This window comes from Ctenopharyngodon idella, chromosome 4 (genome assembly GCF_019924925.1).
Source record: "Ctenopharyngodon idella isolate HZGC_01 chromosome 4, HZGC01, whole genome shotgun sequence".
NCBI classification, from domain to species: Eukaryota; Metazoa; Chordata; class Actinopteri; order Cypriniformes; family Xenocyprididae; genus Ctenopharyngodon; species Ctenopharyngodon idella.
Window position 1 is genome coordinate 5,220,000 of NC_067223.1, and position 19,027 is coordinate 5,239,026.

At 37.7% G+C, this 19,027-nt stretch overlaps 1 protein-coding gene across 1 annotated transcript in view; it reads right to left on the reverse strand.

The window, feature by feature from the left end:
- The window catches only part of cacna1c (calcium channel, voltage-dependent, L type, alpha 1C subunit), a 155,299-nt gene that overhangs the window by 48,615 nt on the left and 87,657 nt on the right, over nucleotides 1-19,027 (reverse strand). The window contains 1 exon segment of the mRNA XM_051892297.1: nucleotides 1,537-1,676. Within this exon segment, the coding sequence (XP_051748257.1) occupies nucleotides 1,537-1,676 (140 nt within the window).

The following is a 19,027-nucleotide window of genomic DNA, read 5'->3' on the forward strand; positions in this document are numbered from 1 at the left end:
GATGGGAGAAAGTTGTAGAAAGTCAACCATCACTGCAGCCCTCCACCAGTCGCGGCTTTATGGCAGAGTGGCCCGACGGAAGCCTCTCCTCAGTGCAAGACACATGAAAAAACACCTGAAGGACTCCAAGATGGTGAGAAATAAGATTCTCTGGTCTGATGAGACCAAGATAGAACTTTTTGGCCTTAATTCTAAGCGGTATGTGTGGAGAAAACCAGGCACTGCTCATCACCTGTCCAATACAGTCCCAACAGTGAAGCATGGTGGTGGCAGCATCATGCTGTGGGGGTGTTTTTCAGCTGCAGGGACAGGACGACTGGTTGCAATCGAGGGAAAGATGAATGCGGCCAAGTACAGGGATATCCTGGACGAAAACCTTCTCCAGAGTGCTCAGGACCTCAGACTGGGCCGAAGGTTTACCTTCCAACAAGACAATGACCCTAAGCACACAGCTAAAATAACGAAGGAGTAGCTTCACAACAACTCCGTGACTGTTCTTGAATGGCCCAGCCAGAGCCCTGACTTAAACCCAATTAAGCATCTCAGGAGAGACCTAAAAATGGCTGTCCACCAACGTTTACCATCCAACCTGACAGAACTGGAGAGGATCTGCAAGGAGGAATGGCAGAGGATCCCCAAATCCAGGTGTGAAAAACTTGTTGCATCTTTCCCAAAAAGACTCATGGCTGTATTAGATCAAAAGGGTGCTTCTACTAAATACTGAGCAAAGGGTCTGAATACTTAGGACCATGTGATATTTCAGTTTTTCTTTTTTAATAAATCTGCAAAAATGTCAACAATTCTGTGTTTTTCTGTCAATATGGGGTGCTGTGTGTACATTAATGAGGAAAAAAAATGAACTTAAATGATTTTAGCAAATGGATGCAATATAACAAAGAGTGAAAAATTGAAGGGGGTCTGAATACTTTCCGTACCCACTGTATATATATATATATATATATATATATATATATTCATATAATAATTGGTGATTTATATAATGCATGTCAATGGCTAATGATGATACATTGAGGTCTTTTATACATCATTATGCAACAGGAAGCTCATGCTTCAGACTGCCGTGAACACGCTCAGGACCGTTGCCAGAGGCTGTGGATTATAGGTAATAATGTTGTAAATAACGTTCAGTTTCTTGCAATGACCTTCGCTTCATAAGACCTCAATGAATCTTCAGGAGCCACAGGTATTAATTTTATTTTGTCTGTATATTTTTTTGACTCTCAAAGTGACGGTAGCCATTGACTTGCATTATATGAATTAGTGAGTAAATGAACAGCAAATTTTCATTTTTGGGTGAATTATCCGTTTAAACAACCTGTGCTCAGCTTTTATATTTGCCTCTTCAGATGTGGCTTCTGTGCAAACACAATGAAGCTATACACACTGATGCGTTATAAAAACCATTTTTCTTTATTAAAAGTTTCTATGATAATTCAAACCATACACTAGAGAACACTTACTTGTCCATATGTGTCTCAAGGGTTACTGGGGGTTACACAGGGAGCTTGTACTCACCCTACCACCACAATGATGAAATCCAACAGGTTCCAGCCATTCCGCAGGTACGCATTTGGGTGACACAGCAGCCCGTATGCAATAACTTTCAGAAATGCTTCCACCGTAAAAATAATCAGAAAGAGATACTCCACCCGTTCCTAGACAGACAAAACAGAGAGAAAGAGGATATTATTTCTCTAATTGCATCAGCTCTAATATCTTTAAACGTAAAGCCGCCCGAAGCTCTGAACCAACATCAGAAAATGTACTGAGCCATTTGTCTGGATGACATTTTATTACAGATCAGGCCTATCAGAAGAGAACAGATATCACACGCACAAACACACAGAATGTCGGTGCACCAGAGACATTGTGTTCGAGTGGATTATAGAGCAAAAATGCTGCGTCTGTAAATGCCAGATGAATTTCAAAAGTCTTTGCTGACTGTCTTCCAACTTTCCTGTGAGAATCAAATCACAGACATTCATCACTGAGGATGCGTCTAGAGCTACAGGACTCCAGGAAAAGGGATTTTAGACATGATTTGTTTCAACAAGGGCCGTCAATTGATTAATTAATAACATTGATTTTATACCAATATCAATATTTGCTTAAAAAAAATACCCAAATGAAGACCATTCAAAAATATTATATTATTGTGGCAGATTAAATCATTAAATAGACTAAGTGGCTAAATAACATATATAATAATATAAAATAAAATTACAATAAATTCTATAATTAATTTATAATAATAATAATAAAAGACTCTTAAAAGAGACACAGAGCTCAACTGTTACGCTCAGAAATAACATTCAGACCATTACACATTCAGAGGGAACACATTTCAGCAGATTCTGGAGACATACTGTATCTGAAGATAAAAGTCAAAATAGTTGCTACACACAGAAGGGAGAACATTAGCTTGGAAATTACCATAATGTCATTATAGCTGAGAGTTTTATTAAAAAAAAAAAAAATCTGCTGGCAATTTCCTTTGTGGAGGGGATAGTGGACTGAACATCGTGATAAGCCTTAATTTTAAGAAACTAGTCAGTTTAAAACTTGAACGCATATAGATGATATATAGAATTCACTGCAGAGCTGCAACTCTGAATCAAAATGTCATTGTTATTATATATGTAATTTTATAAATAAAATTATAATATAATATATAATGATCCTTTATATCCTTTATATTTTCATTGTTAGGTGACTTACTCCTTGAAGAGGAACAGAATGGGGTTTAGTTTGTGTGGAATCACATTTTAAATCCAGCTGCTTTAAAAACAGGGTTAAATGATGCTGTTATCACCTACTTTACTGTAGACTAAACTCTGAGATCCGGAATCAATCCCAGGCTCTTAAATTAATTAAGCTCAATTACTGACAAGAGCTCTCGGTCATCAGCGCAATCAACACCACAGCAATCCATTACACACACACACACACACACACACACACACACATACACAGACAGACACTCACGCATACACACAGAACATCTAACAATTACATTTAAATAGACAGATGAATCTGCTGTATTAGATTTAATCATAGATTCAATTTGATATCCAGTTCTCTTTATTCCCTCTGTGTTCTACAATGTGATTGGATAAGATGTATCTATGCAGTCTAATAGAACGCATACAGTCTTGGTTGACTCCACCCCTTTTCTCCTGATTTGCTGTGTGTGTGGATGTAGGAGGTCAGAGATCGTGGGAGCTGCACTGAGACGGTCAAGTCCCCTGAGAAGTGTTAGGGTTTACAGAACAAAATAAGGCCTCCGACTATTCTCATTGAGAGAGACGGAAATATTCCCATGGCTCGGTCTGTCAACAGTAACTTTTACAAAATACATTAACTGCAGGGATCGTCAATCTGTTCTCAATAGTTCCAGATTTGGGCCCATGAGCTTTGGGTCGCCATCTCAGATCCATTCAAACTACACAACCTGCCAGAATACTCTTCTTTCCTGCACATCAGTAACAAGTACCAGGGCAAAATGGTTCTGTCTTGATTGTGGTCCACTTTCTTTGTTTAAAGGGGTCATGAGTAATCAAATTTACCTTTATCTTTTAAAAAAAAAAAAGGTTTGATGTACTATAAAAACATAACGTAATGTTCAAAACGCAAAACTGCCCAGTACTTCTCAGTCTAAAGAGACCATTTACTGAAGCTAATCTACAATAATCAACTCCAATTTCCAAAATCAACATGGAAAACATCTCATCCTAACATCCTAACATCTCATTTCACATTCAAAGAGGACTTTACATATGCGTTTTGAAGGCACATCAGCAAAAATCATCCAATTTAATTCTAAGTGTCAGAGAGAGTGTGGAAAATAGTCATGAAAAATTGTTTTTTGAACTGATTAGCATTATGTGGACCTGAGGGGGAAAATTAATTAAATTAAATAATAAATTATTTACATAAATTATGAAAAGATCCCTTTTAAACCAAGCATCACTTACTTCAGGAGTCAATATTCTCTCAATGTTCTTTCAGTATTCTCTCCACCTGCACCAGCTGTCTTATATGTGCTGATCACATCTATATCAGTCCATCAGGGGACAATATCATGCCTATCACAATAGTCCTATATCTAATCTCTCCTTGTATGGTATATCTGTGTGGACAGGACAATGAAAATAAAGAGTGTGTTTGTTTGAGTTCATGTGATGGTGTGCTTTATATTACTTCATAATTATAATTTTACACTGCACATCCTTCAGCAAGACTGACCGGCTGCTCTCTGAAAGATGGAGCGAGAGCGAGAGAGATAGAGAAAGTGTGAGTGAAAAAGAGCGATTTACAGGGCTACTCACTCATGCCCATAATTGCAGCAATAGCACATTTAAAAAGGTCAATTTAAGCCTGGAGTAGCGTAAGATATCTGTGTGAGTGAGAATGTATTATTAAGACTCTTAGAAGGCGAGACGTGTTAGTTTTCCTTTGAACCAGCTGGCACAGAGACAGACACACACACTCAGAGGCATCTGGCACAGTGCATCCCTGCGCTCTCAGGTTCTGCCTCTGATCCAAGACCTGTCCTGGACACACACACACAAAACATTATCAATGATCAAATATAATTGATCTAGGGTTGTCAAAAATTACCGACTTTGGTACCAAGTCGGTATTGAAATTTTAAAAATGTGACGATACCAGCATTTCCCCCTAGCATTTTGAGCGCTGTTGAGCGGATTCGTGAACACCTCTGGTTGGCCATTGTGTTCACGGCTCAACAGATATGTCTGTGATTGGCTACTGTGATCAACGCTTCAAAAACATATTGTAAATAGACATCAATGACGCTTTTCACCGAGCGCTTACACAGATACACACGGGAATGTTTGAAAGCAGGCGTCTATCAGCGAATCCCTAATAAATCCGCTGATAGATGGATCCGCTGATAGACGCCTGCTTTCAAACGCTCCCGTGTGTATCTATGTAAGCGTTTAGTGAAAAGCATCATTGATGTTTATTTACAACATATTTTTGAAGCGTTGATCATTGCAGCCAATCACAGACATATCTGATGAGCGCGTGAACACAATGGCCAATCAGAGGTGTTTACGAATCCGCTCAACAGCGTTCAAAATGCTAGGGGAAATGCTGGAATAATCACTTTTTTAAAATTTTAAAATGAAGTCGGTACTTTTAACAACCCTAAATTGATCAAACTTCAAAATATCTAATTTAAAGGAACAGTTCACTCTAAAATTCTGTCATTTACTTTATACTTGCAATTTCAAACTTGTATGCTGTTAATTTTCCATTGGAACACAAAATGAGGATTTCTGAAGAATCATTAGGCAGCTTTTTATATATATATATATATATATATATATATATATATATATATACAATGACAGTTCAATGTAACCATGTTTAAGCTCCAAAAAAGGAAAATAAATAAAATAAACAAGTATCATAACAGTATCATAAAAATGCTCCATTTGACTTTTGCACTACATAGCAAGTGTTCACCTATGAGAGTTATGTGAGAGAAATTGTTATCCAGTGTCTTAATAATTTACTACAGAGCCTCTAAGGGGAGTATATAAAAAAAACCCTGACGTTTAAAAAAATATTTCAATATTTTTTGAACTCGCAAAAGTTTTGTGTTCCCCTGAGAAATTTTGCATTGTTTTTGTGTGAATGCAACATTTCTTGGGGGAACATAAAACTTTTGAAAGCAAATGTAAACCTTCTCGAGGGATCGCAAAAGTTTTGCGAGTGAACAGAGCAATTGTGGTATAATTTATCCTTCCATCTAATTTTTCCCCCCATCATGTCCCTTTAGTAAGTCCATACATTTGCGTTCACAAATGGCAATGAAAAGTGGAATCAGGTTTGATGTAATTGTCATCTAATTTTTGAGTGTTCTTTTCGAACAAGATGCACCAGTTTGAATATGTGGAATGGAAAAAAGTACTTTCATTATGCTTTTTTTTCATCCTTTCTGGAGCTTGTAAGCCATGGGCACTATGAAATGTTGTTGTATGAGGGAAAAAATAGTATGCAAATTATTAAAAAAAACTCTTTTTATGTGTTTCAATGAAAAAAAAAAAAAAAAAAGCATACAGGTGAGCAAAAATAACAGAATATAAATTTTTGGGTATTCTTTTAACTCTCATCTGCATTCAGGAACAGCAATAAAGTTGTTTAACTGTAGCACCACTGGTTTGCAACCCACTTTTTCCACTCTCTAAAAGTGAGCAACAACGATGCAGGTTAACAAAATAGATGAGAGAAGACAGAATAAAAAGAATCGAGGAAGGAGCAGAGAGGCAAAAATGAGAAGTAAATGAGAGGAGGAGTGGAGAGATGAAGGGATGGAGACAGGAGAGGTGAGCTGTGCGCCTCTCTGGATGACAGTCACGATAATTCAATTTTCTGTGATGGGTGCACAAACGGGGCCGCGAGCCAATCAAATTACAGAGAGCTGCTCGGGGGACAGAACCTCCCGATCTTTGTGACCTTACCTTTATGCCCAGCCTGTCTGTAACCAAGGTAACAGGATTTGCGGTCAGCAGATGCCATGTCAGACACACCTACCCACTTACAAGTCATTTCTGACGGACAAATGATGTCACGAAGCAACAATCTGTTCCTTAGTTAGGGGCACTGCGGCCTTTAGAAACACTCCTTTTGTCTTTTTTTCTATGGACAAAAGAAAGTGGACAGGAAATTGTGAAAACAAGTGAACGTGGGCCAAATTCAAACTCGGATGCCTGCATGAGCACCAAGGCTCAGCTTTACAAAGCACATGCATTAACTTCTAAACCATGGCTCCGGCAACAGTCTTTATATCTAATACGTTCCTGCTGAGTTTGTGTAACTGCTTGTGTGATCGTTTGGTTACAGCTGTGACATGCTCTTCATTTGTTTGGGGTTTATATTCCCTTGTGGTCGAAGAACCTGCGAGAAACGACATAATGAATTAGAGATTTTAGTTGAAGTCCTGACTCAGATTAAATATTGACTGTACGTACAGAGTTAAATACTGCTCTCAGGGAGCCGTACAAGTTGCAAAACCCACAGCATGCTGCTGTCAGTTTCCATGACAACCAGAGCCCATTTTGGTCTCCATGGAGACAGCTGGTGAGCAGCAGCATGGCTGCAATGGGACGCAGCAGCCTGCTGTGAATCCTGCGTATGCGTGTAAGTGTTCGCACGTGTGTAGCTCGGCTCATTTCACTGAGGAAACCCGTTCTCCGTCGTTATCCGACCACACTCTTCACTGCGACAGGAAGTTACACGGCCACATGCGTGCTTACCACACCTGTAGTCAATACACAAGAAAGCTTTCAGCCTTTATGGTCTCACAAATCTGTTCCATTTTATTCTTTTCATTCAGTCACTTTATCACGCATCTATTGCAGTAGAAAGAAAAAGTAGACCCATTTTAACTATTGGGATATGTTCTAAACTGCATTTTTAAACTATTTAATTCAAATTTTTTTATAAAATTTTTAAATAATATAAATGTTATTAATATAACTTTTTAACCTGTTAACTGTCAGTGTCCTGGACACTTGGTGCAATTTTTTATGGTCTTTTTAATCCTAATTTAGTTATCATTTGAAAGCTTAAATGCTCAAAATTCATCCTGTGAAAACCGTTTTGAAATGACATATTCCTTTACCATGCAAACGGTACCTTTTATCAGGGTCAATGTCGGTGATATCAACTTCAAATTTGGAACAAAACTTGTACTCCAAATTGGCCTTGTAAAATATATACTTTGTATAAAAAAAAATGTTTAATTCAGTACATTTGCTTTTGCAGTAAACTTAAACTTTAATAACTTTTTACACTTTAATTTTTTAAGTTCACTTTTAAGTTATTTTCCTTTTTCTTTTTTCTCTTCTCTCTTCTTTTACTTTTCTTCTTTAAAAAGATATCAACCTTAGGTCTGTATTCCAAAGCATTGGAATACATTCCAATTTTAGTTCAGATCTATGCTCAAAAGGGCAGACAGTTAACAAATTATTTTTCTCCCCCTTTATTCTTATAACTATTATTTTTTATTAAAAATGATAAAATAATATGTTTTTAAATACCTAATTATATTTTATGCATTATTTTTATTATTATTATTATTATTTTTTTTTTTACATTTTATTTAATAATATTTTAATTATGAAATAATTATTTTTCAAAATACCTAATTATATTTTATGCATTATATTTTTACTATGTTATCATTAATATTTTATTAATAATTACAGTACCTGTCAAAAGTTTGGAAACACTACCATTTTTTTTTGGACATAAGTCTCTTCTGCTCACCAAGGCTGCATTTATTTAATCAAAAATACAGCAAAAACAGTAATATTGTAAAATATTGTTACAATTTAAAATAATTGTTTTCTATTTCAATAAATTACAAAATTTAATTTCTTCCTTTGATGAAAAAGCTGACTTTTCATGATCATTACTCCAATCTTCAGTGTCACATGATCCTTTAGAAATCATTCTAATAGGCTGATTTGGTGTATTATTATTATTACCAATGTTGAAAACAGTTTTTGCTGCTTAACATTTTTGTGGGAAAAAAATGATACCGGTAATTGTGGTAAGATAAAAAAAAAGAAGTTAATACTTTTAAATTGATCAAAAGTGACAGTGAAGATTCTATTTAATAAATGCTTTAATAAATTTGATAAATACATTTAATAAATGCTGTTCATTGAACCTTTTATTTATCAAAGAATCCTGAAAAAAGTAACACCTATTTCCACAAAAAAGTTAAGCAGCATAACTGTTTCAATATTGATAATAAGAAGAAGATATATTACCTGAGCACCAAACCAGCATATTAGAATGATTTCTGAAAGATCATGTGACACTGAAGACTGGAGTAATGATGCTGAAAATTCAGCTTTGCCATCACAGGAATAAATTACATTTTAAAATACATTAAAATAGAAAACAGTTATTTTAATTTGTAAAGATATTTCACAATATTACTATTTTACTGTATTTTTGATTAAATAAATGCAGCCTTGGTGAGCATAAGAGACTTTTTTCAAAAAAAAAAAAAAAAATCTTTCAATAAATGTAATGTTTTCAAACTTTTGACAGGCACTATATATATGGTACTTTTTATTATAAGTTCTATCATTATGTATAATGTTTTATTCTTCATTATTATTAATAAGTTAATAAACTCCTGGACTAAACCCAAACAAACCTAGACAAAATAACCAAACTAAACCTGCACTAAAACCAGATATGAAGGGAGTTCTGGCAGTGTCGTAATTTCTCCAGAAATAACATCACTAGGTCTATTCATCATCACACTGCACTGACACCAGCAGCACAGAGTATGCGCATGTGTGTGTGTGTGTGTGTGTGTGTGTGTGTGTGTGTGTGTGTGTGTGTTTGAGAGAGGAATTATTTATGGTGCAGTGCTCAAACGCTATCTGAAAGTGACTGCCAAATTCCACCCACTCTCCCTACACTAATATAATAATAATAATCGACATGGGGCGGGGATCATATTTTCTCTGAGTGTGTGTATATTTAAGGAAGGGCCCTGATGGGTCTATTACTCTCATATTCCCCCACGACGATACGTCTCATTGGCCAAAAGGGATCACTGCGCAAAGTTCGACCAATCCGAGGTGAACGACTGAGAAAAGAGGAGGAACGCTCTGTTCCGCTGTATTTTTCACACCACTTTCTAAAATTAACCACATACTCATCTATATACCCTCCCTTTCTCTCTCTCTTTGTCTCTCTCTATCTGTCTCAGCAGGTACCAAAAATATTCTGTCCCATAGGAACAGAATTATCTGCAGCTTCTAGTTCTTAAGAACGAGTGTGTGTACGTCTGTATGCTGGGTGGCCGTCTTACCATCTCAGGTAGAGCCAGAAACACACACACCTTCTTCAGCTTCACACTAAACAATGTTTCTTAGGCAAACATGATGTACAATATGAACATGAAAATCATTTCCTTTTATGTCAGTTCATCTTCAACAGGAGGGTCTTAATTGGTAGGGCCTTATATATATATTTACAGTCTCTTTCCCACAATTTTAAATATGAAAACCAGATTTTTATAGCTTCAAAGACAATATAAGTGATGCTTGCTTGTGCTGAATTCACCATCATGATCCTAGTGTGTTCTGGGTGGTTGCCAGGGTGTTGCTATGTGATTGTTAAGGTGTTTTGAGTGCAACACGTCTGAGTAGGTGCAATTAAAATAGCGAAATTTAGGATGAAAAAGGTCCATTGCCAATAGTGTAGCAATGTATGTCACTTTCAAACCAAGACGCTGCAGCAAATTTGTGTGACCAAAATGAATCCGTTGTGAAATCTGTGTGGGGAAATATTTTGCCCTCACAAGAAATTCTAGCTGCCCGTGAACATTCAGCAGTAAATGGGACTGCACCATATTAGTGATTCTAGCCTTTCTTGCAAGTACCACTAACAGGCAATCAACAATAAATAAAGGGCTTTATTGTTGATTTTGTGTGCTGCTTGTTAGTTTATGTCACTGAAGTGACCGTTATGGAAGACAGGGCATCGCCTCTCCTGTTCATGAGAAACTGAACGCGGCGTGACATTAGAGGATGTTGCTGCCAGCAGGAGAGGAGACCGGGTATGAAAACAGCATAAAGGATGGACGAGGCAGCGCCGCTTTTCTCAAAGGAGGAAAATCTTGTTAGTCTTTTAATTGACAGTGGAGGTTGGGTGGGTGGAGTGTAACGTGCTGTTTTGCTGCTGGGTCAAGAAAAAAAACGATAAAAACCAAATAAAGATGCTACATTCCTGAGATTAAAGCGGCACATGCTTATCACCTCTGTACAGTTAGTTATATGTGACTAGAATGTGAGTTATATGTAAGAAAAAGAGATTTCATCGTTTATGGAATAGTACAGCACTTGCGTCATTTATACATTTGGGGAGATAAATGGATAAGTTACATGGGGCGTCTCTCTTTCTTTCCTTTTCCTTCTGTCTTTTTCTCTCTATCCATCTGTCGGACAGCTTCTCTACGGCATGATTAAAGCAATATGACTCACTCTGCCGTTCCAGTGACTCACAGAGAGAGAAGTAAGGGGGGTTTAAAGGAAGCCGTAAACTGTTGGGACTGAAAGCCACCAGCCCTATTACATGCCTACAGACTCATACACACACATACAGACATATACCCATTAGCACACAGATGTTTGTGCACATGTGTGCAGTCATAATCACATATATGTGCACAGTCACACACACACACACACACACACACACACACACACACACACTTGTTTCAGCAGTTTATCCACTACTGGATATAAAGCTATGGGCTGTCAGATGTCTGCTGACCGGGACTCTATCCCAGAGGACCCTGGCTCCCCCCTCCTCCGCCTTGATGACCAGGGGTCTCTGCAGCAGATTTATCGATCAATAGAAGCCAAGTTCACACACACACACACACACACACACACAACCTTCAAAAGGACAAAGTCCAACACCTGCAGTGCATAAATAGTATTCTATATCAATTAGTATATCTATATAAATAAATTTATTATTAAATATATTATAAATGTATGTATGTGTGTGTGTGTGTGTGTGTGTATATATATATATATATATATATATATATATATATATATATATAAATAAAATTAAGAATTACACACACACACTCATACACACACACACACACATGCATATACACACACATATACCTTTATACCTTTAGATTTTGTGGTTAAATGTTACCTGGACATGTTTTTACAGGTTTGGTGAAATTCACAGATCAATATGGAGCCTAAAATGCTCCACAAAAAACTTCTGCTGACTATAACCTCTGCACAATAATAAGACAGGTAAAAAATTATAGACTACACACATAAACATAAACAGAGACATCTGCCCTTTTGTGCATTTGGCTGACAGGAATGATCACAGTGAAGCACAAAAGCTTACAAAGAAAGAGAGAGGAAGAGCTGGTCTGCTTTTCTCTGTGGAATGTAAATAATGTTGATGAGACCGGTGTGACATCTCAATGAAGGACTCAAGCCAAATATTTCAGATGTCTCTTCTGGCTGCCTAGTTCAGACCTTTAACAAAGAGTACACAGTCAGAAAACACTGTTACATCTCCATCTACCTGTCTTTATATTTTTGTTTTAATTCAAGCAAATTTTGAAGAGAAATCTAGTCTAACTGTCCTTGTCATTTAACTCTCTAAACACAAGTTTTCATTTACATCCATTGTTTCCATGGCAACACACTCACACAGAGCCTAAGAACTGAAGAAAAAAAAAAAAAAAAAGTTTAACAAGACATGAGATAATAAGAAAACAGTAGGAGAAGAGTGTTAAAAGAAGAGAGAGACTTTACTGTATCTCAGCAGTGTAATTTTACTTATCTTGTTGGGATTAGCTTATAAAAACAGAATTTTAAATCACACAGTCTGCACTGATCTCATATGGGAACATCAGAGGTTTTAGAAGTGCTATTAAATTCACAGAAAATTTCAGAGAGGAGCTATTAAAATTATAGAAAAATCATTGACAATGTCCAGTTACATTTAATTAAATAACTCCACGTTCATCTTAAACAACCACAGTTTGAAGTAGTTTAGCTTAGTTTGTGCCACCGTCAACATAAGAGTACAAGTTACATCTATTTGCAGGCATTGAAATCACACTCTACAGTTTGATTGAACAAACTCACTCTTTAGACTGAATCATCAATGACCTCAGAAGTCATTGATGAACTGAGTGAGTCAGTGGAAACACTGCGCTCACTGAACTCTCTTCAACTACTGAACTCAACTACAGGACAGAATGGAAAGAAATACAAGATAGAACAGACTGAACAATAGGTCAAAATGGACTGATACTAAACACTATACTAAAGGCTAGACACTGAAATACAGGTAAGACTCTAAACCACAGATTCTCAACTGGCCCTCGAGGTCCACTTTCCGGCAGAGTTTAGCCCCAACCATAATCAAACAACACCTGAACAAAATAATCATGGTGTTCAGGATTACTAGAAAGTTTGATCGAGGTTGGAGCTAAACTCTACAGGAAAGTGGACCTCAAAAGCAAGAGTTGAGAACACCTGCTTTAAACTATAAGACAGACACGAAACTACAGGACAGAGAGTGAACCAGATGACAGATTGTCAACTGCAGACAGACTCTGTCACCTTAAAAAACAGGACAGATTCTGAAGTACTTGACAAACATTGAACTACCATTCTAACCTACAGGACACACTCAGAAATTTGAGACTGTAAACTACAAGACAGATTGTAAACTACAGGACAGAATCTTCCACCTGAAATACAGGATACTGAATATAAACTGAATGACAGGACAGATTCTGAACAACAGCACTCACTCAAAAAGAAGAGATTGTAAACTACAAGACAGATTGCAAATTAAAGGACAGAAACTTCCACCTGAACACCATGACGTAAACTAAGTGACAGGACAGATTCTGAATGACAGCACACACTAAAACAGAGAGATTGTAAATTACAGGACAGATTGCAAACTATAGGACAGGATCTTCCACCTGAATACCATGACAAACTGAGTGACAAAACAGATTCTGAACTACAGCACATACTAAAACAGAGAGATTGTAAACTACAGGACAGACTGCAAAATACAGGACATAATCTTCCACCTTAACACCATGACATAAAATGAGTGACAGGACAGATTCTGAACTACAGCACACACTAAAACTGAGAGATTCTAACCTACAGGACGGAATGCAAACTACAGGACAGAATCTTCCACCTGAACACCATGACAAACTGAGTGACAGGACAGATTCTGAACTACAGCACACACTAACACAGAGAGATTGCAAACTACAGGACAGATTGCAACATACAGGAAATAATCTTCCACATGAACACCATGACATAAAATTAGTGACAGGACAGATTCTGAACTACAGCACACACTAAAACAGAGAGATTGTAACCTACAGGACAGACTGCAAACTACAGGACAGAATCTTCCACCTGAACACCATGACATAAACTGAGTGACAGAACATTCTGAACTACATGACAGGTTTTATAAAGTAAAACAAACAAAAAAATGACTAAAAAATGTTTTTATTTGCAACCACAATAAAAGGCTTAATTTTCTTTAAGCAAACTTGATTTTGGGTGGTGAAATTTTACCTTTACACTACAGTACAGAACACAAACTAAACTGTAGGATAGATAGTAAACTACAGAATGGACTTTAAAGGACTAAACTACAGAAACGGAAATGTCCTGCAAAATAGAACCAGTTGACTGTAAAAGCTGATGAGTATACATGAATATCTTGCCTTCACATCTGTAATACACAAACACTGAGACCTGTGCTCTCATGTTGCTGCATTTCACCCTTTATTCACCTCTCACACTTCAGCTCATCTCCACGGCAACATGCTCACATTGCTCAGGATCAGGAATGTTAGGAATCTGAGTGAGATGGCTAAAGAGCATCACCATGACGACAGTACAGAGAGGGATGAGTTTAGAGGAGCACCATGTAAGGAGGAGTTGATGTCACCAGCATCAGGGAAGAGAGATGCTGAAACTAAACAGAGCATTAAGTGCAGCATACGAGAGAGAGAGAGAATTCTTCTGAGATGTCTTTAAGTAAACAACACTGAACCATGAATTCATCATTCCCAAGCATTCATTTGCCATGGCAACAGTGCCACATTGTACGATTGGGGAATGGTGACGGATTGATTCCAGGATGGGGTTTGTGTGACCAGCGCTTCAATCACTCTCGTCCTTTTCTGAACAGTGTGTTACTGTACTGCCATGCTGCTATTTAGGGTCTGAATTTGCACCCCAAGATAAAAACGAATTGAAATGTGTTCTTTGATAATTATTTACTTCTAAAGATTATTATAGAACCACTGTGCTGTGCTGTTACCATGGTGAAGTGATGGTAAAAGCATGATACTTTGATATTCATATTCATATTCTATGGAACTTACAAAAAATACAGTAATATAGTAAAACCATTATGGTACATGTCCAAAAAAAAAAAAAAAAACATGGTAACGGTTTATGTTATGGTCCGATACTGATGTGTTTAATTCATTCAGAGATGACTGAAGAGTGTCTTAATTGTGTGCAGAAGAGCTCATGCAGACATGAAGCCTAAATAAATAAATGCACAAAAAACTGAATTTGGGCAGAAAGCTGAAAGTCTGTGGTAACTATGACACTTGTTGTCATGGAGACCGTGTACTCTGCAGAGCATTGTTTTGATTGGTGATGATGCCAAAGTGAGGCTCCATCAAACGTCATGAACAGCCAAAACCACAATCCTCCCACACTGCGTGTGTGTGGGCAAGAACATGACATTTTTCTCTGTTGAAGACTCTTGTAAAAGACTGTTTAAAAGTTAAACGTGCAGCAGCAGCTCATTATCTCCACACAGTAATTCACAAAATACACAAAAAGAATCAATTAAGTATTTGATTATTTTGTTAATGTGTGAGGGTTGCTGATGTTGACCCTCATCACAGACGTTTGTTGCAGCGTGGGACTGCAGGATTGCAAAAGATATTCAAGAAATGCTCAGGTCACAGGACCACAACAAACACACACACGCCAGGGGCATTTTCTCTGAGCAGGCACAGGAGGCAGTGAAATATGAAATTGAATAATGTATAAATCATTCGTAAGTAACACTGTCCAACAGCACCAGAGGATAATATTTCAGAGGGAGGGTGCCTTCCTTGAGCTCAAGGTGTTCTCATTGAGATCCAACCTAAAGAGTGCCAAGAATGCAATGGAAGTAGCAGCACAAATGCATGCATGCATTTGATTACAAACAAAAACAAACAAACAAACAAATAAATGCCTGCCAAACGAATATGAAATATGCTTTTACTGTATTATTGTAGTATCTATTTATGAAGGTAAAAATAGCGATATCCAAATCAAAATTAACCTGAAATATCTTGAAACGATTAACTGATTTGCACCTCTGCACTTTTATGAAACCTGTTGTGTTTACAGAGGATTTGTTGAATAAAATAACTATTAATAATAATAATAACACTTACACAAATAATAACACTGACACAAAAAGTCCAGGAGGGTGGTGGAGAGGTGGTGGAACAAGGGAAGGATGGAGGGCCAGCCCGTGTGGTGGAAGTGGGTCTAGAGACCAAGGCGGAGCCGGCAGTTCTGAGAGCCAAAGCGGAGCAAGAGACCCCAAGGCGGAGCTAAAGACCTCCAAGGCAGAGCAGGCGGAGCTGAAGAGCAGACAGATAAGTCAAAATACCACCAGAGGAGAGCAGATGAGACTGAAGATCCCCACGGTGGATCAGAAGACCACCACGTCGTATAAACATAGAGAATACAGGACAGGCATAAAGTTCATAGATGGTCATGACAGGGTAGGCTAAGAGTTCATAGATGGCCTTTTTGGCCATAACAGGGCAAGCAGAGAGTTCCGATTCTGACTTCTTGGCCGTGACTGGGCAGACAGAGAGTTCATTTTGGCGTCCTTGGCAGTGACAGAGATAACAGGGAGCACAGGTAAAACAGAGAGTTTCCAGAACTGTAGCAGTCGCTGTCGCTGCTGCCCCGGGAGGAGCTGTAAAAGTGTGTGCGGCCCAAACACAAAAGATGGCGGTAGCCATCACATACAGCACAAATGACAGTGGCTGTAACTCTAGCACCACTGACTCGGATGCGCTGAGACCACCAGACTTGGAGAAGCTGAGACCACTGGGCCCGGTATGCCAGCCCCTCGCACTGACCTCAGTTGTGGATCCATAACACTAGCGGTCAGTCTCCTTCATCCTGGGACTGATCCAGTGATCAAGGAGACTGATCCAGGGATTGTGCCAGGGGCCAGTTGTAATCACCCTCTGGCATCTGCGGCCTAAAATTATAGTCGAAGCCACTCCAAAAACATTCCATAAGTGTAATATCATCCCAGAATACAACAGGGCTTTTCACACTGCGCTTAAACTCGTGTTATTAACGTTCTGAACACAGCTTTTAACGCCGGGTAAAGGAACATTTCACACAGCAGGGTTAGCACCAGGAATTGTGAGACACAAGGAATTGTGACAGGTGTAAAAGGTGGTTGTTATGTCTTTATAATGTAACTGTTAACATCAAATGGAACATAAATTTATAATTAAATCAAAAATAAACCAACGCAGAGTTTCAGAACTCCATGATGCAGCACTAAACTAAACCACTACACACTGAAGACAGACCCAAAAATACAAAAATAACCATATTCAGAGTGCATAAATATCAGCTTAACAACAAAACACAGCTCTTTCTAATCTAATGCGACAGAGAAGAAAGCAGAGAGAGGAGAGGACAGAAGTTATGAAGAGATGAGAGTAGGAGGTGTGAAGATGGAGACAGGACAAAATGAGTGTCATCAACCAAAAAGAGGACTTTGGCCCAAGGACATCTGCAACTCACAGGACAGAGAGATCTGACTTCCTAATATTTATCTAAGATGCACAGATACTGCAGCTGCAATTCATATTTCCATATAACTGATCTGCTAGCAGATTTCCCCTGTATGCAAAGGAACCCTAAAAAAATGTTGTCAATATTTTATTTTTATGGTGGGACATTTACAAAAAACTGTAGTGGCAGTGGTTTACACTTTCGAGAGAGTTTCATTCTAATCATGCATACTGTTTTAAATGGATAGTATATCAATTTACACCTGAGCATTGATTATTATGGGATGTTACTCTGTGATATAGATGACACATTCGCCCACAATAACCAAACATGCTTAATTTAAATCTGCTGCTTGTAAACCCAAACACTTGTGAGGCCTGAGGACCCACAATGCACCTGTCACAAACATCTGTCCTGGTGCCGCTGTGCAGCTCTGTATAGCATTACATCATTACATCAATATATTCAAGTAGTACATCGCTGCATGATGGCTTGTTTAATTTTGGACCACAGAACAGACTTGTAATGATAATGAGCAACTGCACACACACACACACACACGCACACACACACACTTGTATATGTGGTTTACAGGGACTCTCCATAGGCGTTATGGTTTTTATACTGTACAAACTATTCTATCCCTAACACTAACACTACCCCTAAACCTACCCATTGTATTTATAATTTATTAATTCTCATATAACACTATGCAACACTATAACTACATGATTTCCTCAAACTCACTTAACTTTCTAACTTTCTCTGTTGTCATAGCAACTTGCTGTAAGCCTTTGCTGGGATACAGGAAGCTGGGGGCTGCAGGAACTACATTACCCAGCAGTAAGGGGCTGTGCTAAATTATTCGTTCAGAAGCCACAAGGTCACATGAAACAAAAAGCAAGATGCATAAAACACACCAAAAATATCTTTTACATATAAAAAGTAAATACTTGTTTACATGATTAGATTAGATTAAACTTTACAATTACAATACTACATGTATTGGGCAAAAATGATCAGATGTTATTTTTCAACAAGACAATTCTCCTGCCCAAACTGCAAAGACAAGCAAGAAGTGGCTTGAGAACAAGTCCATCAGGCTCATGCTTTGGCCTGCTCAGAGTCCAGATTTGAACCCTATAGTGAATATTTGGTCTCACATTATACTCAAACTAACTGGGAGACATTTTTCAACAACTCATGAACTGTTTGAAAACATCAACATTAAGTGGAACAATACTGACTCTTCTTCCTGTAAAAAGCTGTCTGCAAGTTTACCCATACAGCTTAAACATGTAAAGAAAACAAATGGGAAAGACTATTCCATGCTAAGTAACTTTATCTACAGTATTTGTGCGATTCTTGCTAATTTCCCAAATAGTGACGTCCTAGGAAAATTGAAATCTTCACCTTTTATTCAAATGTTATTCAAATTTGTTAAGGATTACATAGCTGTGCTTGGAGTAATTGTTTTATTTGTTATAATGCCATATTTTGCAGACATAATTTTTAGATAGGTTATCATTCAAAGAAATTCTGCACACATAAAAAAA